Source organism: Pristiophorus japonicus, chromosome 2 (genome assembly GCF_044704955.1).
Source record: "Pristiophorus japonicus isolate sPriJap1 chromosome 2, sPriJap1.hap1, whole genome shotgun sequence".
In the NCBI taxonomy this organism is placed as follows: domain Eukaryota; kingdom Metazoa; phylum Chordata; class Chondrichthyes; family Pristiophoridae; genus Pristiophorus; species Pristiophorus japonicus.
The window spans coordinates 117057357-117083744 of record NC_091978.1 but is presented as its reverse complement, the minus strand read 5'-3'; the positions used below and the strand labels follow the sequence as shown (position 1 = coordinate 117083744).

Genomic DNA, 26388 nt, shown 5'->3' with positions numbered 1-26388 from the left:
ATGCCGGGCTGCTGGTCCGGTCTCACGCTGCCCTGCTGGCCCAGTGGCGGCCACCAAAGGGCCATGCAGAGTGCGCAGTGGCCCTCCTTTAATCCAAGGGAAGGGCGGTGCAGCGTGTCAGTGTTACACGGAGCATCCGCGTAGCACTGCACTCAGTGGCGCATTACTGTCCTGGGACCAGCCCTAAAAGGAAGCAGAGCGCCAGAGACCGCACTCTGCTTCCTTTGAGAAGTGGTAGATGGCGGTCGAGTGGGGGACCTCCATGCCAGGCGCTGGAAGTTTACTACCCCCCAATCAGGGCAATTCCCCCCCAGATCTTTTGGAAGGAGCTACACGGCTCAGGCTCAAATGTCTTTATCCTCTTTCTTTCCTTTCTTCGATGAAAAGTTTTTAAACTGGTACAACAATTCAGACATATAGATGATACTCTTTTTCTACAGAGTTTCATTCAGAAAAAACAAGCATGTGAAATCAGCTTCACTTGACTAGTGTTGGGTGGGTTTGTAGAGGGAAATTGGGTATGTGGGGGATAACCATTCAAAAATGAGAACTATTTTAGTGAAGACAAGTACCCTGCCCTTATTATTATCCTCTACATACCATGCGTAATTGTCCCAAAGTAGCTCCTGTTCAGGAGGATGACCTGCTGCAAGGATCCACAGCCTGGCTACCCCTTGTGCATTGCTCTAGTTTCTTTGGTGTATAGGGGAAAGCTTTTGAGAAATTAGAATATTATACCCAAAAATGATTAATCTATGAGTAAACAGTGGAAAATTCAGGGGTATTTGCTTTTGGCTTTCATTGCAGAATGGGTATCTGCTTACAAGAGAACACAGAGGTGGCTCAGGGAAAAGACAAGGAGTCTCAAATTCCTGTGGCTGGAGAGAGTAGGGAACGGGTGCATCATAGGATTACATAGGATATGTGGCACAGAAAGAGGCCATTCGGCCCAACCAGTCCATGCCGGTTCTGCCAGATTTCTACCAAGTTTGAATTCCACCATAAGTTATGAGTGGGGTGTGGAGTGCGCGAGTATTCTGCCCATGACCCCCACCCTCCCCCCCCCCCCAACCCCCTCCAGTCCTCCCCGTTAAGGGGGCTATCCAAGAGATGTCCCAGTCTATCTTATCAGTTATGCCCTTTTGAAGACATATCTGAAGTTTTGCTGGCTGCCAGCTGGCATGATTTGCCTCAAGGCCCTTGGAAAGGCCACAGAAGATTTCATGACACATAATTTATTTAAAGCTGAAGATTACAGCCCCAGGAAGAGCCCCTTAGTGAACCGGCATGGCGCCACACTGCTTTCAAGTGACACATTGTGATGGGCACCATTACAAGCCCAGCCCACTCACCCTGACCATTTAAATGAACCCATCCCTGGGATTTGTGGGGAGAGGGGTCTGCATCTTCCTTCCGGGTTGGATGGGAGTTCTGCTCCGCTGCATTTGAAGTAGCGGAATGGAACTCCCCAACTTTCAGTCTCAAGTTATTTGATGTATCGTGTTCTTAATTTATACACTATAGTATCTGTAAACCAATAAAGATTCGAACCTCATCAGAAATGATGTCAGTTATTGTAATATACTTGGTGTTTCAAATATAGTTAATGTTTGTAGAAACTGCATGGAAGACATTCTGGAAAAATGGTGGTTGATAATGACGGATTGATGGATAATGACCAGCTGAATAACAGGCTTTTAAACTGGTTGTCTTTGAACAGTATTAAAATATAACCCAATCACTGAAGACAAAAGAAGGTGTTAAAGCCATTTCATCAACTCTTGTGATAAACAATATAATTATTTCTTGTGAAATAACACAAGTTTTATATCTGTCAATTTTAACCTGAAAGTTTTTCAAACTATCTTTTTAAATTCTCATTATGTACATTTTCAAATGTTGACAGATGTGTGTCAAAGTAGTGACTGGTTTTACAATCTGAAAGGTCATGTTTGAAAGTTCCAGTTTTGTTCCTGGCAGTGGCAGTTTTGTGAGGATGGTGATGACATTGTATTCTTTATCCCTCTAGGCTCTCCTTTTTCTCTGGCCATTCATCCTTCTCCATGTACTGTATGATGTTCCTCGCAGTAAGTATTGTGTCATTTTTATTGGTATGGACATACTTATTCACAGTACACTACACAACACATTGTCCAGCAATTTGCCTGATCAGCAGTGCCCTTCAAATCTGTGAGTGAGAGTTGAGATGATGATTAACTTGCAGATTGATTTGGCTCCATGCAGCTGAATGTAAGTGTGGGAGAGGGTTTTGTTTGCAGCTGTGATAAAACTGAAGAGTGGAGAAAGGGAGGAGACCGGAATCGCTAATAGTGATTGGAATCTTTCATATTAAATAGGGGCTGTCTGATTAATTGAGCTGGAAGTTTGCTCAGTTGGACACATTTTCATAATCTTTTGCCATTTTTTAATTATCCAAGCTTTGAATAGCACACTGTAGACACACGGAAACTTCTTCCAAGATCCACAAACTGTGTAGGTGAGCAATAGTGGAATTTTAAACATTTTAATTCACAACGAGATTGGAACCATTTTTTTCCCTGCATTTCTCTAGCTCAGATCGCTGGTCAGACCAACAAAATTTACAGAGATTTCTGGTCCTTTCTTTTTCAGCTGCTATGTAAGTGAGTTTTTCAGTGGCAGCTTGGTAATCTTGCACCATTACATCAAAACGCAAAGTGTTCATAACAGTTTTACAGTATAGTTGTTGGATCTGCAAAAGTTTGCTTTCTCTTCCACAACTCAAAAGGGAGTGAAAGTAAAAGGAAGGTAGTAACACACTGGACACTGCACCAACATTGCTGTCACTTGATATTCTACTGAACACAGCAGCTGCATTGGACCAATTCTTTGTAATGAATGAAAATAATTTTGTGATAAAATAATACTGATATTAGATAACATGTTTATTTCATTTTTATGTTCACTCAAAGGCATGTGTTTTGTGGTAAAGGTTTGAGTTTATGCCTTTTTTTATTGATGAATTAAGGTTACTGCCCACAATGCAGAACACCACTCAGAATGTAAGTAATGATAGAGAAGACAATTCTTAAGATTGTAGGAGGAGAGCAAGCGAGGGAAGAAATGGTTCTTAGAAAGGATGACTGAGAACAGGAGACTGCAATGAGTCTTCATTTCATAATAGTGTGGACATGGGGGGAGAAATAACATGCAGGATGGTGGCCACCCACCTTGTAGGACGATAGCTTGGATGGAATAAATTCTGAGAAACACTGTCCAAAGTAGTATTGATAAAATAAACATCATAAAATTTGTAACAGAGAGGTTGTAGCTTAGTAGTTTGAGAGGGATTGCCCATCAGGCAAGTATTTTTCTTCTGTCAGAGGGTCTGAGGAATGTGATGGAAGAACTTCCCAAATATGGGAACAATGTTGACGTCTTGGAGGGATTTGAGACTTAAGAGTTGTTGAGGGGAAAAGGAATTTTTGGCACAAATAAAAAAAACTGAGCTTGTTGGGGCCAGGTTTAGCATTACTATGTTTGGCTGCCTGTTGAGTTTTGATGAACTAGAAGCTTCTCGTGATGAACACCAGCAAGGCAGTTTGCCTCCTGTTCAACTCCTGCTAGAACTTTTCATCTGAGGCATTTTCACACACATTCCCACTCAGTCCGGCTGCACAACTTCAGTGTCCTGTTTAGCCTAGAACTGAGTGTCAACACCCACATTTGGTCCATTAACAGGACCACAGACTTCCACCTCCATAATATTGCCTGTGTAGCTCTCAATACACCCTCACTGATATTAAAACTATATCTACACTTTCACCATCTCAGTGCCTGAGTTCTCTAAAGCCGTGCTTACTGGCCTTCCAACCTCTATCCTACAAAAACTCCATCTCATCAATAATTCTGCTGATCATTCTATCTGTGTTAATTCCCAAATAACAATCATCTCTGTCCTGGCTAGCCTCTATTGGCACCCCATTCTCCAGTGCATTGACTTTAAGATCCTCATTCTTTACAAATCTCATGGCTTTGCTGCAAGCTATCTCTGCAATTATATTTATTCTCATGTTCCAACACACCCCTCCATTCCTCTAATTCTTGTCCAATAACTGTTCCTCCACTCCATCAACCACCATACTCTTACACTTAGGAACTCTCTTATTAAAGCCCTCCACTTTGCTATTTTCCTTTCCACTTTCAAAGGCCCTCCCAAAATAAACTTCTTTGACCACACCTTCAATCACCTCCTTTAAATTCCCTCAGGTCTGCTCTGTGCCCGCCAAGCTCTTGTAATGTGCCTTGCTACATTTGTTACGTGAAAGGAACGGTATAAGTGTAAGTTGTTGTTTGAAGAATTGAAGGAATCAAAGATGCAGGGATTCAGCCATTTCAATTCAAGAAGACTGGAGATTTTGAGCACTGAGTGTATGTGATCTGTAGGAATTTGATGAATGAAGAGTGCAATCATCACCAAGGAATAGGTGATGGCGGATGATGCGTGGAGGAGATAATTGATAAAAGCAGAGGGAGAGGAAAGTAGAATTTAGAATGAAATAAACAACAATGCTATTATAATGTATAGTAACTTTGGCATCTAATAATATTTGAGGAGATTTTCTATACTGGAGGCTCAGGAGACTGTCATACGGGAGTGCACAAACATAATTAAAAGGCACAAAATATGCTAATTAAGATGGGGCTTCCCTTTTCCCACATTTTCCACCACTACATCTCACTGCTAAGCTGTATATAATGTGTGTACTTCCAAAATTACATCTTGATTTTCACAACTTATGTTCTTAAAGCTGTATGTCCCCTGATTTTGTAAGTGACAGTGAAAATGTATTTTTTGGCTTTTTTTGATTTGGTTTTTTGCTTTTTATTCAGTGCATTTTTTGGATCATTTCAATTTACTGATTTTATTTTCTTAAACACCAATTTTTTAAGGTAGTTTCACTTAATGGAAAACAGGCCCCATTGCATAGGTGAGAATAGTTTAGGACCAAGGAGCTAGGAGGTGGAATTCTACAGCTTGAACAGATTGCCTATACTGGAAGGGCACTGTGAAAGTTCACTCCTGCCAAAGAGGATGTCATTTGACGGAATTAACTGTGTGGAACTTGGATTTTGTGAACACCGGTTGTGTATGGAGAAAGAGTCAGACTGAACACTGTGAGCTCAAAGTAAAGTATGACATTAGTCTTTTATTGCAGGTCTCCAGAGTGCCTCTCCAACCTGTGAAACCTCCTTAAATACCTGTGCTCCCAAGGGATTATGGGATCCCTTCGGACTCCAGGGGATGAGCTCTCTGGTGGCTGTACAGAGTAGATACAACTATACATCTATAACAACACCCCCCCCGCCCCCCGCCCCCCGCCCCCAAAGTCAATAGTGTAACTATTTACAAAGTAAGTCGATCTGGGGCCCTTCTTGCCCTGGTTGATCGTCTCGGTGTGAAAGCTGGTGTTGTTGAATCATTTGTTTGGCCCTCGCTGGGCTGCTGTGCAGCTGGCTTTGCTGGGCTGCCTGGTGTGTTGGGCCCTGCAGGGCTGCTGTGGATGATGGGTTTTGCTTTGTGGTCAACCATGGTGCCGGTTGCCACTGGTGTGTATGTTGGGGGATCAAAAAAGGTAGGGTCCAAGGTGGGTTGCTCAGGATAGTCCGTGAATCTGAGTTTTATTTGGTCCAAGTGTTTCCGGTGAATGAGTCCACATGAAAGTTTGACCCGAAACACCCTGCTCCCCTTTTTGGCCACGACGGTGCCGGGAAGCCATTTGAGACCTTGTCCATAATTTAATACAAAAACAGGATCATTGATTTCAATCTCGCGTGACACATTTGCGCTATCATGGTATGCACTTTGTTGAAGCCGCCTGCTCTCTACCTGTTCATGTAGATAGATCAGGGTGAACGAACGAGAGCCTTGTCTTAAGTGCTCTTTTCATGAGCAGTTCAGCAAGTGGGAACCCAGTGAGTGAGTGGGGTCTCGTGTGGTAGCTAAGCAGGACTCCGGATAGGCGAGTCTGCAATGAGCCTTCAGTTACCCTCTTCAAGCCTTGCTTGATGGTTTGCACTGCTCTCTCTGCCTGACCATTGGACGCTGGTTTAAACGGAGCAGATGTGACATGTTTGATCCCGTTACGGGTCATGAATTCTTTGAACTCAGCACTGGTAAAACAAGGCCCGTTGTCGCTCACCAGGACATCGGGTAGGCTGTGTGTGGCAAACATGGCCTGCAGGCTTTCAGTAGTAGCAGCGGACGTGCTAGCCGACATTATCTCTCATTCAATCCACTTGGAGTACGCGTCTACAATCACAAGGAACATTTTACCAAAGAACAGGCCTGCATAGTCGACGTGTACCCTAGACCACGGTTTGGAGGGCCAAGGCCATAAACTTTGTGGTGCCTCCCTGGGTACATTGCTTAACTGCGAGCATGTATTACATCTGTGAATGCAGGACTCTTAATAAGTCCGCATCGATACCGGGCCACCACACGTGGGATCTGACTATCGCTTTCATCATTACAATGCCTGGGTGGGTACTGTGGAGGTCATTGATGAAGGTATCTCTGCTCTTCTTGGGGACCACTACTCGATTGCCCCACAGAAGGCAGTCTGCTTGTATAGGCATTTGATCTTTGTGCCGCTGGAACGGCTTTATCTCTTCCTGCATTTCCACTGGGACACTGGACCAGCTCCAGTGAAGCACACAGCTTTCGACTGGAGATAATAAGGGCTCCTGGCTTGTCCAGGTTTTGATCTACCGGGCAGTGACGGGTGATTGCTCACTCTCAAATGCTTCCATAACCATGGCTAGATCTGCGGGCTGCGCCATTTTCACCCCTGTGGTGGGCAATGACAGCCTACTGAGAGCATCGGCGCAGTTTTCTGTATGCGGACAATGTGAGCGCCCATCTCTGGATGCGGGCCGATGCATTGGTATTTATCTCTTTACTCCCGGAGAACAGGGATATAAGTGGCTTATGGTCAGTTTCCAATTCGAATTTTAGCCCAAACGGGTATTGATGCATTTTCTTTATCCCATAGACACACACTAACGCTTCTTTTTCAATCATGCTGTAGGCTCTCTCAGCCTTAGACAGACTCCTGGATGCATAAGCAACCGGTTGCAGTTTCCTGAAATCATTAGCTTGTTGCAATACACACCCAACACCATATGACGACACATCACATGCTAGTACCAAATGCTTACATGGATCATACAACACAAGCAATTTGTTTGAGCATAAAAATTTTCTCGCTTTTACAAAGGCATTTTTTTGGCTTTTGCCCCAAACCCATTCGTCCCCTGTTCGTAGTAAGACATGCAGTTGTTCTAACAGTGTGCTGAGACCCGGTAAGAAGTTAACAAAGTAGTTCAGGAGTCCCAGAAACGATCGCAGCTCCGTCACATTCTGCGGCCTCGGTGCATTCTCGATTGCCTCCGTCTTCGCATTGGTGGGCCTGATGCCGTCCGCCGCAATCCTCCTTCCCAGGAACTCCACTTCAGGTGCCAAGAAAACACACTTTGAGCGTTTTAACCTGAGCCCCACGCGGTTGAGTCGATTGAGAACCTCCTCCAGATTCTGCAGATGCTCGACTGTGTTCCGACCTGTGACCATGATATCGTCCTGGAAGACCACGGTGTGCAGGACCGACTTCAGTAAGCTTTCCATGTTTCCCTGGAATATCGCCACAGCCGATCGGATTCCAAACGGGCATCTGTTATAAACAAAAAGACCTTTGTGCGTGTTGATGCAGGTGAGGACCTTCGATGATTCCTCCAGTTCCTGCGTCATGTAGGCTGAAGTCCATCTTCGTGAACGTCTTTCCTGCTGCCAGTGTTGCAAAGGGGTCGTCGGCCTTTGGTAGTGGGTATTGGTCCTGCAGGGAGAAACGATTGATAGTTACTTTGTAATCGCCACAGATTCTGACGATGCCGTCTCCCTTGAGGACTGGGACAATAGAACTGGCCCACTCGGTGAACTCGATCGGGGAAATGATGCCCTCTCTTTGCAGCTGGTCTAGCTCGATCTCTACCCTTTCTCTCATCATGTACGGTACTGCTCTCACCTTGTGATGGATGGGTCGCGCCCCCGGAATTAGGTGAATCTGCACTTTTGCTCCTTGGAATTTCCCGATGCCTGGTTCGAACAGCGAAGGAAATTTGTTTAAGACCTGGGCACACGAAGTGTCGTCAGTGGGCGATAGCGCTCGGACGTCGTCCCAGTTCCAGCGTATCTTTCCCAGCCAGTTCCTGCCGAGCAGCATGGGACCATCGCCCGGTACCACCCAGAGTGGTAGCTTGTGCACCGCTCCATTGTAGGAGACCTTTACAATGGCACTGCCGATTACAGGAATCAGTTCTTTCGTGTAAGTTCTTAGTTTCATGCGAACTGGAGTTAAGACTGGCCTTGAGGCCTTGTTGCACCACAACCTTTCAAAAGTCTTTTTGCCCATGATGGACTGGCTCGTGCCGGTGTCCAGCTCCATTGACATCGGGAGTCCATTTAATTCAACATTCAGCATTATCGGGGGACAATTCGTGGTGAATGTGTGCACCCCATGTGCCTCTGCCTCCTCGATCTGAGGCTCTGGTTCTCGTGATCCTCCGTGGATCTGTGCTCCTCTGCAACATGGTGGTTTGCAGGTTTAACAGGCTTTGCAGCTCGCCTGCACACTTGTTGGAGGTGTCCCATTGTTCCACAGCCCTTGCAAACCTACTCTTTGAATTGGCATGAATGAAAATGATGATCACCCCCGCAGTGCCAACAAGGTGTTAATGGCCTTGCATTCAGCACCCTTTATGGTGGACGTGTAGCCTCAGGTATGTGTGACCTGCCCTGTGCATTATGATTCGAAAACAACATCACTTTGTTCACAGTACTTGTAGCAGCACTTGTGCTGAGAGATTTGTTTCGTATTGTCACTGGTGGCAATGAACGCCTGGGCTATCGCTATGGCCTTAGTCAAGGTTGAGGTCTCTACAGTCAAAAGTTTGTGAAGTATGGTTTCGTGGCCAATGCCAAGTACGACAAAGTCTCTGAGCATGTGCTCCAAATGTCCTTCAAATTCGCAATGTCCTGCAAGGTGTCTTAGCTCGGTGACATAACTCGCCACTTCCTGGCCTTCAGACCTTTTGTAGGTGTAGAACTGGTAACTTGCCATCAGAACGCTTTCCTTAGAGTTCAAATGCTCTCGGACCATTGTGCACAAATTGTCATACGATTTTTCCGTGGGTTTCGCTGGAGTGAGCAGATTCTTCATGAGGCCATACGTTGGTGCCCCACAGATGGTGAGGAGGATCGTCCTTCATTTAGCAGTGCTCTCTTCCCCATCTAGCTCGTTGGCCACAAAGTATTGGTCGAGTCGCTCCACAAAAGTTTCCCAATCATCTCCTTCTGAGACTTTCTCCCACTGTTCTCGGCATCTTTGGGTTCGCAATCTGTATCTCGTCGCCAGTTGTTGTGTATGGAGAAAGAGTCAGACTGAACACTCTGAGCTCAAAGTAAAGTGTGACCTTAGTCTTTTATTGCAGGTCTCCAGAGTGCCTCTCCAACTTTTGAAGCCTCCTTAAATACCTGTGCTCCAAAGGGATTTTGGGATTCCAGGGGATGAGCCCTCTGGTGGCTGCACAGAGTAAATACAACATCGACTTAAACTGTAAAGGAAATGCTAGAAATAACACTGTTGAGAACTGTAGACGTTTACAGTGCAAAAAGAAGCCATTTGGCCCATCACTTCTACTCCAACTCTTTGCTAGACCAATCCAAAAGTCATTGCATTGCCCTGTAACCCTCTGCTTCAAATATTTCTCTTAAAAGATGCAATGGTCTCCGCATCAAGCATTCATTGTGGTAAAATATTCCATGCCCCAAACCACTGTCGATAAAGATATTAATCCTAACCCCTTGCCTCATTCTCTTAGTGATAATTTTAAATTGAAGCTTCCTCCTTCAACTAGGATTCATAACACTTTCTTTGTTGGCTCAGTGAAATAGTGATCAGCTGAGGGAAGATTTTGTACTTCAGCAGGGCAAGACTTGTCCTCTCTCACCCAAAGTAGCTTAGTCCTAATACGTTATCGACTGACCTAGTCCATCAAGACTAAGATTTAAACTTCCACTGCATTTAGGGTTAGGGTTGGTGTTTCAGAACTCTTATCACTTATGTTGGCATGAAATGGCCTCAAATGTGTGGAGTGATCTTACGATGTTTTTAAAAATACAAATTTTGTTTTGGTTTGTGTGTAAAATACATATTAGTTTTATTGTGTCTGATCTCACAAACAGTCGTATCCTTTTCTTGGTGGCGATGAACCAGCAGAAAGGAACAATGTCAATTACACAGGAAAGGCTTCTTCCTATATTTTAGTGCCTGGCCCCCATTTGTTCAAATATTTGATTTTGATAATTTTTTAAAGAATTAACCATATTAATAGGTTTCCCTACCTCATGACAATTAGATAAATTACTACGGACATTGGAATGATGGTCTAAGTGCCCTTTGGAAAAGACATGAAAGAATGTCCTTTTAGAGGAATGTCTATGTTAAGTTTTTATGGAAATATGGGTTACCAGTTAATCTTTTGAGATTCTTTTTCTGGCTGTTCTACATTGTTTAATTCTGATTGTAACATGCAGTTATTGAAAGCTGCATGTGAGAATAAGTACAGCCGAGTGTCTCCACGGGTCTTTGCAATGGGTCACCCAGAAATCTCTATTTAGTTCATGTTTTTTTCCTCTGAAGTTCAAGCACATTCCTGGAAAATGTTATTGCCCATTAGCGTTGTTTGCATTAGGTGACAACAGAATAACAAGTGTGGCTTACTCCATAACAATGGCTCTACTCAAAGTATATTTTGCAATGGATCACCATTTGCTTAGCAATCATGGAACAAAGGGCTGTCTGCAACATCATTTAATTCACAGGCAGTGGAGTACAGCAATTCTTGACATACCACTTGTAAACAAGACCCCCAGAAGTGTGTGATTGTGATAAAAAGAATATAGGTACTCCATTCTAAACTGGCAAATTAGTACGATCACTTACACATTTATTTTAATTTTAATAATGGCTTCATCATATAACTTAACCACTAATTTTCCAATTTTCTCCCATGGGTTCCTAAAGGCAGTGGCTTGTGCTGAGGTTTAGTTCCATAGTTGCCAGCAGCTCTCTGGCACTTTGCCCAAGTGCCCACTTCTTCATGTGTGAGCCACGACAGTGCTGTTAGCAAGCATTTGAACGATGTATGGAGGATATTCATCCTTGGGGGAGCCCAATCTTATCCCTACTCTACATACACATCTAGCACTGTTATACAACTGATTTTGAAATTATTTTATGTCTTTGTAACTTTGTGCATTGTCAAATTTCTTCATTTTAATTAACCATTTCACTGCATTACCTTATTGAATTAGTTCTTATGACCAAAATGTACCACTATTGATAAACCATGCTTGCTTGACTCAACCACTAAACACTTTCACAGTGGTGTGAGAACATAAAAATAGTACAAAGAATCTGTGAACATGTTAGTGAAATGGATTGCAAAACTCCCTGTGGTGACGACGGCAGCTGTACAATGCAGCATTTTTGATAGTCAGTAATGCAGTATTTTTCTTGTTTTAATTTGGAGAGTGAGGGTAACGGTGGTTTATCAAATTACAGGGACAAACATGTTGATTAAACCCAGAAAAATGGCGTGTGATATCTTATATAATTTGACCTCTCCCACAATTTTGTAAATAAATTTGTTCCTTATCTCTGCTGCCTTTCAGTACCTTGTCTGAGTGGTAATTTTTCATGTGTGATTGACTAGTTGATGATGGAGGGCATCAAAGCAATTCCCAATCCTGTCCTCATCTGACACCCACACAGTAAGAACCCTGTGATTTTTTTTTTCTTAACCTACTCCAGTGAAACTGAGACAGATTGAAGAATGCTAGCTGAGATGAGGTAGTACAGACTGAGCAGCTTCCTGCTCTCTGTCTCGGCGCCACACTAGGCAGTTTGTATACTAACTGAGCTATCAGATGAGCTGTATTTCAACAGACACCTAACTGGCACAGCAGGCATTACCCTTTATATATAATATATTAAAAATCATACATCTACACACACTTTCTGTTAACTTTTTAACAGTATAAATTCTGATGTCTATACTTATAATGGAAATTGCCGAAATAAACTTGTTTGTGACCTACAAATCAGCAGGAGCAGTTGATCAAGTGTTATACAAAGACTGAACACTGTGTGATTTAGGCTCCTCCATTAATATTAATTTCCCCTGTTCTCAGAAAGGAATGTAGTGGCGTAGCACATTTTCTAATGGATGTTTTATTATACACTCAGACAGTAATTCAGTTTTCAATAACAAACAGCGTTTTGATTAAACTCTGACTTTTCAAGTGTTTGGAAGGGACACATGTAACTAATCAACATTGCTGAATGCTGGCCAGAAGGAAATCAACTCCTTCATACATTATAGTTTCATCGTCAGCAAAAAAATCTTAAGAGCGTTCAGAGAGATGACAATCAGATTTATTCAAACTGTAGTGGTGCTGTTAAAGCTCAGTGCCAGTATAAGCTAATTACCAGAACCAACTCCTGGATCCAGATGTTCAGCAGGCATTGGCGTTGCTTGTGCAGAAGAACGAGCTATTACTGCACGAACAGAAAAACCTCAAACCTTTGAGCATCAACAAAAATCAAACATTTAATTCCCTGCTCCATTACCATTTGCCAAATTTCCTCCTTCGATGTTGTATAATTCTAAGGGGACAATTTAAGTTCCAGCAGTTTCTGTTCATTTTTTAATTTAACGCGTCAGCTCAGCAATTTAAAAATGCGTTACTAAATTTTAAACAAACTTCTGCCATTGTCTCAAGAGATTTGGAGCCTTTAGAAAATAGGAAAATTCTATGGGCCAAAATTGGCCTTGTGAGCCTGCCATTGGCCCCTCTGGGGGGGGGGGCGCTAACGGGACGCAAAATATTTTCCGCCCGGGTGCAGCGAAAACTGCGCCCCCTGCAGAATTGGGCGGAGGTTTTGCGGAGGTGGTACGAGATAGAGCCTCGATCCTGTTGGAAGCTCCCTGTTCAGCTTTGCGTGGCGATGGTGATGTCATCGCTGTGCGTTACCGCCCCAGAAGTGAAATTCGGCCGCGCACCCTCAATTAGCACCTGGCGGTGACGCTGTCGAGTTGGAGTCGGCTGGAGGAGCGCAATTTAAAGGCGCCATCTTGAAAGAAAAATTTTGTCGGCCATTACTCTTTGCAGCTTGCTAACACATAGGCAGAGTGGCTGGTGAGCAGATCAGTGATTTTGACTTCAAGGACTATTTCCCAGTATCATTGAGGGCAGATATAAAAATTATTTCATTTCATGGGGGCTGTGTTGACACTTGACTTGGGCTACTTAGGCGAAAATGGAGACAAACGCAGAAAGAAGGACATGGAGCAAGACAAGGAGAGGCACCGGGAGTCAGACATGGAAATAGGCAGCAAAATATGGACAGAGGGAGAAGGCCCAAAAGGGTTGGCAACAGGAGACCCTACCCCTCCCAGGGTATTCTGGCAGCAGTTCTTCTACATCAATTTCAGAGGAACAGTCTGTTCGACGGCTGTGCTTCGTTAAGGACGTGATCACAGAGCTCTGCCATCTGCTCTCTGTGTCAGTCAAGGTCACCATCGTGCTCAATTTCTATGCCAATAGATCCATTCAGGGAGTGACAAGAGACATCTCCAACCTCTCCCCATTTGCCATCTTTTGCTCCTTCCGTGAGGTCACAGATGCTCTGTACAGAAGGAGGAGGAAATACATTTCCTTCCCCATGACCAGAGGGAAGCAGCATGAGCTGGCTGGCTGGGTGATCACCAGCAACAAGTGCAATGGGTGAGTGGCAGTGGTGGGCTCAGGAATGGTGTCATCGTGAGAGAGGCCACCAGGTTCCTGCTCTGCTGACCCACTGCCAATTCCCTGGGACAGCACCTCAAAATCCCCACTAATCTGCTGTGACACTGAGATCCCCAGTGGACTGCGGTGGACCCAGCGACGATGGCAGCAGTCAGAGCACACGTGGCATCCAGCTGAGACTACATGAAAGCAGTCCGAGACTGGATGCCAGCAGTCATTGACTGCATGACCACCAGACATTGTGTCATCAAGCTGAAAGCAGTCTGAGCTTCCATGCCACCAACTATTGTCTGTATTACAGCACTAAGATGTTGAGTTGCTTTCGCCTGTGCTGCAATGGAAGCTGCCACATCGCCCATGATACGTGTCATGAGGTCTGGATCAGCACAGTCTCACTGGGAGTCCACCATCGTCTGCAGACAGGCAATGATGGGCTCCACGGTGAACGCAAGAACATAAGAAACAGAAGCAGGAGTAGGCCATACGGCCCCTCGAGCCTGCTCCGACATTCAATACGATTATGGCTGATCCGATCATGGACTCAGGTCCACTTCCCTGCCCGCTCTCCATAACCCCTTATTCCCTTATCGCTTAGACATAGAAACATAGAAAATAGGTGCAGGAGCAGGCCATTCGGCCCTTCGAGCCTGCACAACCATTCAATATGATCATGGCTGATCATGCAACTTCAGTAGCCCATTCCCCTTTATCCCTTTAGCTGTAAGGGCCACATTGAACTCCCTTTTGAATATATCTAACGAACTGGCCTCAACAGCTTTCTGTGGTAGAGAATTCCACATCGGGAACATTCTTCCTGCATCTAACCTGTCCAATCCCGTCAAAATTTTATACGTTTCTATAAGATCCCCTCTCATGCTTCTAAATTCCAGTGAATATAAGCCTAGTCGATCTAGTTTTTCTTCATATGTCAGTCCTGCCATTCCGGGAATCAGTCTGGTGAACCTTCGCTGTACTCCCTCAATAGCAAGAATGCCTTTCCTCAGATTAGGAGACCAAAACTGAACACAATATTCCAGGTGAGGCCCCACCAAGGCTGTGTACAACTGCAGTAAGACCTCCCTGCTCCTATACTCAAATCCTGTCGCTATGAAGAACAACATGCCATTTGCCGCCTTCACCGCCTGCTGTACCTGCATGCCAACTTTCAATGACTGATATACCATGCCACTCAGGTCTCATTGCACCACAGTTTAAGAAACTGTCTATTTCTATCTTAAATGTATTCAATGTCCCAGCTTCCACAGCTCTCGGAGACAGCGAATTCTACCGATCCACAACCCTCAGAAGAAATTTCTCCTCGTCTCAGTTTTAAATGGGTGGCCCCTTATTCTAAGATGATGCCCTCTAGTTCTAGTCTCCCCTATCAGTGGAAACATCCTCTCTGCATCCACCTTGTCAAGCCCCCTCATAATCTTACATGTTTTGATAAGATCACCTCTCCTTCTTCTGAATTCCAATGAGTAGAGGCCCAACCTACTCAACCTTTCCTCATAAGTCAACCGCCTCGTCTCCGGAATCAACCTAGTGAACCTTCTCTGAACTGCCTCCTAAGCAAGTATATCCTTTTGTAAAGATGGAAACCAAAACTGCACACAGTATTCCAGGTGTGGCCTCGCCAATACCCTGTACAACTGTAGCAAGACTTCCCTGCTTTCATACTCCATCCCCTTTGCAATAAAGGCCAAGATTCCAGTGGCCTTCCTGATCACTTCCTGTACCTGCATACTAACCTTTCGTGCTTCATGCACAAGTACCCCCAGGTCCTGCTGTACTGCAGCACTTTGCAATCTTTCTCCATTTAAATAATAACTTGCTCTTTGATTTTTTTTCTGCCAAAGTGCATAGCCTCACACTTTCCAACATCTACCAAATTTTTGCCCACTCACTTAGCCTGTCTATGTCCTTTTGCAGATTTTTTGTGTTCTCCTCACACACTGCTTTTCCTCCCATCTTTGTATCGTCGGCAAACTTGGCTACGTTACACTCGGTCCCTTCCTCCAAATCGTTAATATAGATTGTAAATAGTTGGGGTCCCAGCACTGATCCCTGCGGCACCACACCGGTTACTGATTGCCAACCCGAGAATGAACCATTTATCCCTACTCTCTGTTTTCTGTTAGTTAGCCAATCCTCTATCCATGCTAATATATTATCCCCAACCCCGTGAACTTTTATCTTGTGCAGTAACCTTTTATGTGGCACCTTGTCAAATGCCTTCTGGAAGTCCAAATACATCACATCCACTGGTTAGAAACATAGAAATTAGGTGCAGGAGTAGGCCATCTGACCCTTCAGGCCTGCACCACCATTCAATAAGATCATGGCTGATCATTCCTTCAGTACCCCGTTCCTGCTTTCTCTCCATACCCCTTGATCCCTTTAGCCGCAAGGGCCATATCTAACTCCCTCTTGAATATATCCAATGAACTAGCATCAACAACTCTCTGCGGTAGAGAATTCCATAGGTTAACAACTCTCTGAGTGAAGAAGTTTCTCCTCGTCTCGGTCCTAAATGGCTTACCCCTTATCCTTAGACTGTGTCCCCTGGTTATGGACTTCCCCAAAATCGGGAACCATCTTCCTGCATCTAACCTGTCCAGTCCCGTCGGAATTTTATATGTTTCTATGAGATCCCCTCTCATCCTTCTAAACTCCAGTGAAGGTTCTCCTTTATCCCCACCCTATTCTTTACATCCTCAAAGAATTCTAGCAAATTTGCAAACATGACTTCCCCTTCATAAATCCATGCTGACTCTGCCTGACTGAATTTTGCTTTTCCAGATGTCCTGCTACTGCTTGTTTAATGACCAGAGAGAAGCAGCACGAGCCCTCAGGCTCTGTGCAATGCTGGAGGCAGACTCCTCCACGCTCCTTAGCATTGCCAAGAGGCTCTCGGGCACCCTTGCCAGCACCTATGATGCCAGAGTGCTTGGCGATCACCCTTTTTGTGAATGCCTCCCCATCAAGGTTCTCATCTGAGTCCTGTGGAGCAGAACTCACACGCGAACTTGCCCTCCGGGGAGATGGCTCCCGAGGTTCTCTTTCGCTTTGGCTTTGCTGCAGTCCACTAGGTCCCGGTGCAAAACCCAGTGCAGACCCCTCTACTAGCCTAACCTCTAAAGAAAGCACAGTGCCAGTATCTGAGCTGGTGCCTGCGGGTGAGAGAAGCAATGATGTAGTGCTTGGCTCCTCCTGCTCTTCCTCTCCAAAATGTCTTGAGGGGGGTGGGGGAAGGGCTTGGTTGCAGGATTGACAGCTTCTGCCTGGTTATCTGAAAGCATAAATGGCACAAGACTCGCATTACGATGAGGGCAGTGGGGCAGGAATGGAGTAAGGAATGCAGACAGTATCAGGAGCTGGAAAGTGATAAAGGCTTCTGGTGTGCGTGGAGTGGGGGGGAAGTGGCGCAAGAGAAGGAGAGAGGATTGGAAAGTGATATAGCTTAGGGGGAGGGGGAGGGGGAAGTGGTCTGAGAGAAGAAGCGGGGATTGGAAAGTGATAAAAGCCTTCTGATATGGGGGGGGGGGGGCGGAGAAGTGGAATGAGAAGAGATGGGGAGATAAACATACCGTCATTGCCCCCAGCGAGGTCGATGTCTCCATTGGCCACGGCACCCACCACCTGCGGGCCAATGAGCCCCAGCGCTCGCTCCTCAAGGTCAGAGGGGCCACAGTTAAGGTTCCCCTCCTCCAGTCCGCTGCTGCTCCCATTTGTTACGTGCCATCTTCGCCTGCAAAAGAAAGGAACTGGTGTGAGTAAGAGTCCAACTATGTATGTGGAAGATATGCCTGCTGTGGTTGGATAGCTGTGAATATCGCAACGCGTGAGATGAGAGTGTGAGTTTTAGATGCTTGGCAGTTGAGTTGTGGTTTGCACAATGTGCGCAGACAGAGGTTGAGAGGCTGGTATGGAAGTGTGGAAGCTTGTACACTCACCTTCACCACAACCGTCTAAGGTCATTGAATTTTTTCCTGCACTGGGTGAGTATTCTCTGCATCACTGTGCTGGCCGACACCTCTTGGGCCACCGCTTGCCACATGGCCTGGAAAACCTGTGGAGATGGTCTCCTTTCCGATGCAGGAAACAGGAAGTCCCTTTTGGTCTCCAGTGCCCCCAACAATGTCTCCAGCACCACATTATTGAATCGTGTGGCCCTCTCCCTTGAAGGGGGATTACCAACAGCAATTTCACAATCTTCCTCAGCTCCAGAGATTAGTGACTGAAGTTCAGCAATGCTGAAACTGAGCAGCAGCAGGTTCAAATGACCTCCTTTTTAAGAGCCAGATCGAGCTGGAATGAAGGATTAAAGGCTGATTGCTGAATGGAACTCAGCTGATATAGGGCAAGTGGCTGTGAATAGCGCCCCTAGCACCCAGCTGAGGCCATTAGCGCCTCATTTACCGCCCCCATCATTCTGGGGCAAAAACACTGAATTTCACACAATTTGGCAAGGCATCTCGCCGGGTGCTAAATTTTCTAAAAGTAAAAAATTACCGCCCCAAATGGGGTGCTACTGAATTTTGGCCCCATGTCTCTGAAAGGTGATGGATTTCCTTAGTATATTAACCATTTGGGAATTATCACTAAACATCATGGGCAATTTTGTCTCATTGTCTACTGTGTTCTTTCTATAATTGAAAGCAAATATTTTGGACGTACATGTGAAAATCGGCCCCCAAAGAATGTTTAAAGTCCCTCAGAAATCTGATTGCGAACGACCCTAACCTGTGCTGTGAACGCTGCAGTCAGTTTCTTAAGACGCTTAGCAGCCAAACCAGCAGTTCCTAAAGGGAACGCTGGAGCTTGCCACCCGAAGAATATGTTTAAAGTTCTTTTTACTTGTCTTATTGTGGAGCTGGGAGGAGCACGCCGCCCCACCTAACAATCTCCTGACGACATTGACTGACGTCTGAGCTGGCCGATCTTGCTGCCTCTCCTCTCCACCCCCACCCCGCCCTCCCTCCCCACAAATCTCGAACTGGCGAGTTTCTGCTGGCGCCGCATATGGTGCCCAAGGAGTGCCAGTAATAAACAAATGAGGCCGGCAGCCCAATTTGCCATGGTCCTGCTGCCGACCTCATTAGGTGCATGCACTGAGACATAATCTATTTCCTTAGTCTTCCAGAGAGGCCTATACCTCACCACGAGGGAGGAACAAAACTGATGCATTGAAACCAGAATGTCTCAGCTTAGTTGGTAAAATGCATTCTAAAACAATTTGCTTCACCATTAACTAGTCCTGTCAGTCTTATTGTGAAAGTTCTACCCTATTTAAATCACAGCATTTGGTAGCTATCTTATATCCAGGAAATTTGAACTGTACCAAAGGGTGATTTTTAAATAGCATCTTAAGATAGTTTGTAAAAAGATATTTGTGGTATCATTTACAGCATCCTGGAAATGCAAAGGATCAAATGAACTCGAGATAAATACGGATGAGGATAATTACAGCCAACCCTACCCCAATCATAGCAACTGTTGTTTACATAGAAACATAGAAAATAGGTGCAGGAGTAGGCCATTCGGACCTTCGAGCCTGCATCACCATTCAATAAGATTATGGCTGATCATTCACCTCAGTACCCCTTTCCCGCTTTCTCTCCATACCCCTTGATCCCTTCAGCCGTAAGGGCCATATCTAACTCCCTCTTGAATATATCCAATGAACTAGCATCAACAACTCTCTGCAGTAGGGAATTCCACAGGTTAACAACTCTCTGAGTGAAGAAGTTTCTCCTCATCTGGGTCCTAAATGGCTTACCCCTTATCCTTAGATTATGTCCCCTGGTCCTGGACTTCCCCAACATCGGGAATATTCTTCCTGCATCTAACCTGTCCAGTCCCGTCGGAATTTTTATATGTTTCTATGAGATCCCCTCTCATCCTTCTAAACTCCAGTGAATACAGGCCCAGTCGATCCAGTCTCTCCTCATATGTCAGTCCTGCCATCCCAGGAATCAGTTTGATGAACCTTCGCTGCACTCCCTCAATAGCAAGAAAGTCCTTCCTCAGATTAGGAGACCAAAACTGAACACAATATTCCAGGTGAGGCCCCACTAAGGCCCTGTACAACTGCAGTAAGACCTCCCTGCTCCTATACTCAAATTCCCTAGCTATGAAGGCCAACATACCGTTTGCCGCCTTTGCCTGTTGTAGCTGCATGCCAACTTTCAATGACTGATGTACCTTGACACCCAGGTCTCGTTGCACCTCCCATTTTCCTAATCTGCCGCCATTCAGATAATATTCTGCCTTTGTGTTTTTGCCACCAAAGTGGATAACCTCACATTTATCCACATTATACTGCATCTGCCATGCATTTGCCCACTCACCTAACCTGTCCAAGTCACCCTGCAGCCTCTTAGCCTCCACCTCACAGCTCACACCACCACCCATTTTAGCATCATCTGCAAACTTCGAGATACTACATTCAATTCCATCATCTAAATCATTAATGTATATAATAAAGAACTGGGGTCCCAGCGCTGAGCCCTGTGGCACTCCACTAGTCACTGCCTGCCATTTTGAAAAGGACCTGTTTATCCTGACTCTCTGCTTCCTGTCTGCCAACCAGTTCTCTATCCACGTCAGTACATTACCCCCAATACAATGTGCTTTAATTTTGCACACCAATCTCTTGCGTGGGACCTTGTCAGAAGTCTTCTGAAAGTCCAAATACACCACATCCACTGGTTCTCCCTTGTCCACTCTACCAGTTACATCCTCCAAATATTCTAGAAGATTTGTCAAGCAGGATTTCCCTTTCATAAATCCATGCCGACTTGGACCGATCCCATCACTGCTTTCCAAATGTGCTGCTATTTCATCTTTAATAATCGATTCCAACATTTTTCCCACTACCGTTGTCAGGTTAACCAGTCTACAATTACCCGTTTTCTCTCTCCCGCCTTTCTTAAAAAGTGGTGTTACATTAGCTACACTCCAGTCCATAGGAACTGATCCAGAGTCTATAGACTATTGGAAAATGATCACCAATGTATCCACTATTTCTAGGACCGCTTCCTTAAGTACTCTGGGATGCAGCCTATCAGGCCCTGGGGATTTATCAGCCTTCAATCCCATCAATTTCCCGAACACAATTTCCCGCCTAATAAAAATTTCCTTCAGTTCCTCCTTCTCACTAGACCCTCGGTCGCCTAGTATTTCCGGAAGGTTATTTGTGCCTTCCTTAGTGAAGACAGAACCAAAGTATTTGTTTAACTGGTCCACCATTTCTTTGTTCCCCATTATAAATTTACCTGTATCTGACTGCAAGGGATCTACATTTGTTTTCACTAATCTTTTTCTCTTCACATATCTATAGAAGCTTTTGCAGTCAGTTTTTATGTTCCCAGCAAGTTTCCTCTCATACTCTATTTCCCCCCTCCTAATTAAACTCCTTGTCCTCCTCTGCTGTATTATAAAATTCTCCCAGTCCTCAGGTTTGCTGCTTTTTCTGGCCAATTTATATGGCTCTTCCTTGGATTTAACACTATCCTTAATTTCCCTTGTTAGCCACGGTTGAGCCACCTTCCCAGTTTTATTTTTACTCCAGACAGGGATATACAATTGTTGAAGTTCATCCATGTGATCTTTAAATGTTTGCCATTGCCTATCCACCGTCAACCCTTTAAGTATCACTCATCAGTCTATACTAGCCAATTCACATCTCATACCATCTAAGTTACCTTTCCTTAAGTTCAGGACTCTAGTCTCTGAATTAACTATGTCACTCTCCATCTTAATAAAGAATTCTACCATATTATGGTCACTCTTCCCCAAGGGGCCTCGCACAACAAGATTGCTAATTAGCCCTTTCTCATTGCACAACACCCAGTCTAGGATGGCCAGCCCTCTAGTTGGTTCCTTGACATATTGGTCTAGAAAACCATCCCTGATACACTCCAGGAAATCCTCCTCCACCGCATTGCTACCAATTTGGTTAGCCCAATCAATATGTAGATTAAAGTCGCCCATGATAATTGCTGTACCTTTATTGCATGCTTCCCTAATTTCTTGTTTGATGCTGTCCCCAACCTCACTACTACTGTTTGGTGGTCTGGACACAACTCCCACTAGCGTTTTCTGCCCTTTGGTATTCCATAGCTCCACCCATACCGATTCCATATCATCCAAGCTAATGTCCTTCCTTACTATTGCATTAATTTCCTCTTTAACCAGCAATGCTACCCCACCTCCTTTTCCTTTCTGTCTATCCTTCCTAAATGTTGAATCCCCTGGATGTTGAGTTCTCAGCATTGGTCACCCTGGAGCCATGTCTCCATGATGCCAATTACATCATACCCGTGAACTGCTATCTGCGCAGTTAATTTGTCCACCTTATTCCGAATACTCCTCGCATTGAGGCACAGAGCCTTCAGGCTTGTCTTTTTAACACAATTTGCCCTTTTAGAATTTTGCTGTAATGTGGCCCTTTTTGCTTTTTGCCTTCGGTTTCTCTGCCCTCCACTTTTACTTTTCTTCTTTCTATCTTTTGCTTCTGCCCCCATTCTACTTCCCTCTGTCTCCCTGCATAGGTTCCCATCCCCCTGCCATATTAGTTTAACCCCTTCCCAACAGCACTAGCAAACACTCCCCCTAGGACATTGGTTCCGGTCCTGCCCAGGTGCAGACCGTCCGGTTTGTACTGGTCCCACCTCCCTCAGAACCGGTTCCAATGTCCCAGGAATTTGAATCCCTCCCTTCTGCACCACTCCTCAAGCCACATATTCATCTGAGCTATCCTGCGATTCCTACTCTGACCAGCACGTGGCACTGGTAGCAATCCTGAGATTACTACTTTTGAGGTCCTACTTTTTAATTTAGCTCCAAGCTCCCTAAATTCATCTTGTAGGACCTCATCCCGTTTTTTTTACCTATATCGTTGGTACCTATATGCACCACGACAACTGGCTGTTCACCCTCCCCCTTCAAAATGCCCTGCACCCGCTCCGAGACATCCTTGACCCTTGCACCAGGGAGGCAACATACCATCCTGGAGTCTCGGTTGCGGCCGCAGAAATGCCTATCTACTCTCACTCTTTTTCCTGCCCTCCTGTGCAGCAGAGCCACCCATGGGGCCATGAACTTGGCTACTGCTGCTGAGTCATCACCCTCAACAGTACCCAAAGCGGTGTATCTGTTCTGCAGAGGGATGACTGCAGGGGACCCCTGCACTACCTTCCTTCCACTGCTCTTCCTGTTGGTCACCCATCCCCTATCTGGCTTTGTACCCTTTACCTACGTTGTGGCTAAACGTGCTATTCACGACATCCTCAGCATCGGGGATGTTCCAGAGTAAATCCACCTGCAGCTCCAATGCGGTCTGTCAGGTGCTGCAGGCGGATGCACTTCCTGCACATGTCGTCGTCAGGGACATCGTACAGGAGAAGCATAACACCTGTCCGAGCTCTCCTGCCATGACTTAACCCTTAGATTAACTTAATTTGGCAACAACAATGCTGAAAGGTTACTTACTGATAAAGAAAAGAAAAACTACTCATCAATCACACACCCCCTTGACTGTGACGCCACCCTTCTATTTCTTTCTACTTTTTTGCCTTCTCTCCCTGCAGCTGCACCGGCACGCCTCTTGTAGGCCTCCCGACTCGACGCTGCTCTGCCTCCTCAATCTCCCGCTCTCCGATTACGACTGATGGGCCTCTTGTGGGCCTCCTGATTCGACGCTGCACCCCCTCCTCGATCTCCTGCTCCCTGACTGCGACTGATGGGCCACTTGTAGGCCTCCCGACTCGACGCTGCTCTGCCTCCTCAATCTCCCGCTCTCCGATTACGACTGATGGGCCACTTGTAGGCCTCCTGATTCGACGCTGCTCTGCCTCCTTGATCTCCCGCTCCCCGACTGCGACTGATGGGCCTCTTATCGGCCTCTGGGCTCGGCACTGCTCCGCCTCCTCGATCTCCTTCTCCCCGACTGCGACTTTCAGGATGGTATTAATTCCGGTGTTAAACGGATCTTAATGATGAAACTTCCATTTTGGGCGGTATTTGGGCAATAATATATGGGCGGACAGTATCGAATACCGCCCGGCGATGATGACTGGAATTTACTGTCGGGTTGTATATGGACGATTTGAGAGGAAACTTGCATTTCTGGGCGGTAAATTGGCAATTTGTAATGATGCTTTTGAGAATACAAATTTGATGCCTAGATAATCTGAGGGCGAACCAATATGGTCCTGGTTAAGTTATTATGTATTAACCAACTGAGCCAGATGGGGAGCAGATTGCAAAAATATGAACAAATCAGCAAATGATACTCTCTTTGATGTCATCATTAGCCATTGAGACCTGTTATGACTCAGAGACATGAAGTCTACACCTAATGTAATTATGAGACTCCAGCCCAACACCTACAGAAAAATCAAATAATAGACATGAATTTATATAGTGGGTTTGGCAGCGAAAGTAATTACACAAAGCAAACATTTGAAACCAGGTGAAGAGAAACTCTGCATCATCTATAAATACTTTTGCGTTCACGCCCAAATGTATTGAATATCTTGTTTTTCCATAGGGCTGGATTTTCCTGTTAAATCGCCCCACCCGATCCTTAGTTACGTCTTTTTCAACTGCCGAAATGTCGCTGGTGCGTGCTCCCCCGGTTTTCGGGTGCTCCATGTCAGCGGCGGCAAAGCGGTGCGGGAGCGAAGTGCAGCAGGCGGTGTGCAGTAGGCGGTATGCGGCAGAGGAGGCCTTTCGACTCGGCAATCTTCGGCTCCCAAGTTGTGCGCGCGTGGGCGGCTGACAAGCTCCGCACCCCTCCCTCCAGAAGCACCGACCAGAGGCCAGAGACTGCTGGCCTGAGATCACTGGGGGGGGAGAAGAGTGAAATCGCTGGGAGGGGAGGGGGCGAGATCACTTGTAGGGGGTGAGAGAGAGAGAGAGACTGGGGAGGGGTGAGAGAGAGAGAGACGGGGGGGGGGTGAGAGAGAGAGCGAGACTGGGGGGGGTGAGAGAGAGACTGTGGGCTGGGGGGGGTGAGAGAGAGACGGGGGGGGGTGAGAGAGAGATTGGGGGGGGGGTTGAGAGAGAGATTGGGGGGTGGTGAGAGAAAGATTGGGGGGGGTGAGAGAGAGACTGGGGGGGGGGGTGAGAGAGAGACTGGGGGGGGGGTGAGAGACACTGGGGAGGGGGGGTGAGAGAGAGAGACACGGGGGGGGGGGGGGAGAGAGAGAGAGAGAGACGGGGGGGGGGGTGAGAGAGAGAGAGAGAGACGGGGGGGGTGAGAGAGAGAGAGAGACGGGGGGGCGGTGAGAGAGAGACGGGGGGGGTGGGTGAGAGAGAGACTGGGGGGAGTGAGAGAGCGAGAGAGAGACGGGGGGGGGGAGTGAGAGCGAGAGAGAGACGGGGGGGGTGTGAGAGAGAGACGGGGGGAGGTGTGAGAGAGACAGGGGGAGGTGAGAGAGAGAGGGGCGGGGGGTGTGAGAGAGGGGCGGGGGGGGTGTGAGAGAGACGGGGGGGTGTGAGAGAGACGGGGGGGTGTGAGAGAGAGAGAGGGGGGGGGGGTGTGAGAGAGAGAGGGGGGGGGGTGTGTGAGAGAGAGACGGGGGGGGGGTGTGAGAGAGAGACGGGGGGGGGTGTGAGAGAGAGACGGGGGGGGGTGTGAGAGAGAGACGGGGGGGGTGTGAGAGAGAGACGGGGGGGGTGTGAGAGAGAGACGGGGGTGGTGGAGTGAGAGAGAGGGGCGGGGGAGGGGTGAGAAAGAGACGGGGGGGGGGAGTGTGAGAGAGACGGGGAGGGGGGGTGAGAGAGACGGGGAGGGGGGGTGAGAGACGGGGAGGGGGGGTGAGAGAGACGGGGAGGGGGGGTGAGAGAGAGACTGGGGGGAGTGAGAGAGAGAGAGACTGTGGGGGGGGATGGTGAGAGAGAGACTGGGGGGGTGGTGAGAGAAAGAGAGACTGGGGGGCGAAAGAGAGAGACTGGGGGGCTGAGAGAGACTGGGAGGGGGTGAGAGAGAGAGAGACTGCTGGGGGGTGGGGGGATGAGAGAGAGAGAGAGAGACTGGGGGAGGGATGAGAGAGAGACTGGGGGGGTGGTGAGAGAGAGAGAGACACTGGGGGGTGGAGAGAGTGACTGGGGGGTGAGAGAGAGAGAGAGACAGGGAGGTGAGAGAGAGAGAGACTGGGGGGGAGAGAGGGAGGTGAGAGAGAGACTGGGGGGGAGAGAGGGAGGTGAGAGAGAGACTGGGGGGAGAGAGAGAGAGAGAGAGAGACTGGGGGGGAGAGAGAGAGAGAGAGACACTGGGGGGGGGGGGTGAGAGAGAGAGAGACTGGGGGGGTGAGAGAGAGAGACTGGGGGGGTGAGCGAGAGAGAGAGACTGGCGGGGTGAGCGAGATTGAGAGACTGGCGGGGTGAGCGAGAGAGAGAGACTGGCGGGGTGAGCGAGAGAGAGAGACTGGCGGGGTGAGCGAGAGAGAGAGAGAGACTGGTGGGGTGAG

General features: G+C 46.7%; 1 protein-coding gene across 3 annotated transcripts in view; it reads left to right on the top strand.

Annotated features, from left to right (window-relative positions):
- Positions 1 to 26388, top strand: part of plpp1a (phospholipid phosphatase 1a) — a 171890-nt gene that overhangs the window by 104738 nt on the left and 40764 nt on the right. For all 3 annotated transcript variants that reach the window (XM_070868811.1, XM_070868824.1, XM_070868817.1), the window contains one exon: positions 2030 to 2087. In XM_070868811.1, coding sequence (XP_070724912.1) covers positions 2030 to 2087 — 58 coding nt within the window. The remainder of the gene's footprint in view (positions 1 to 2029; positions 2088 to 26388) is intronic.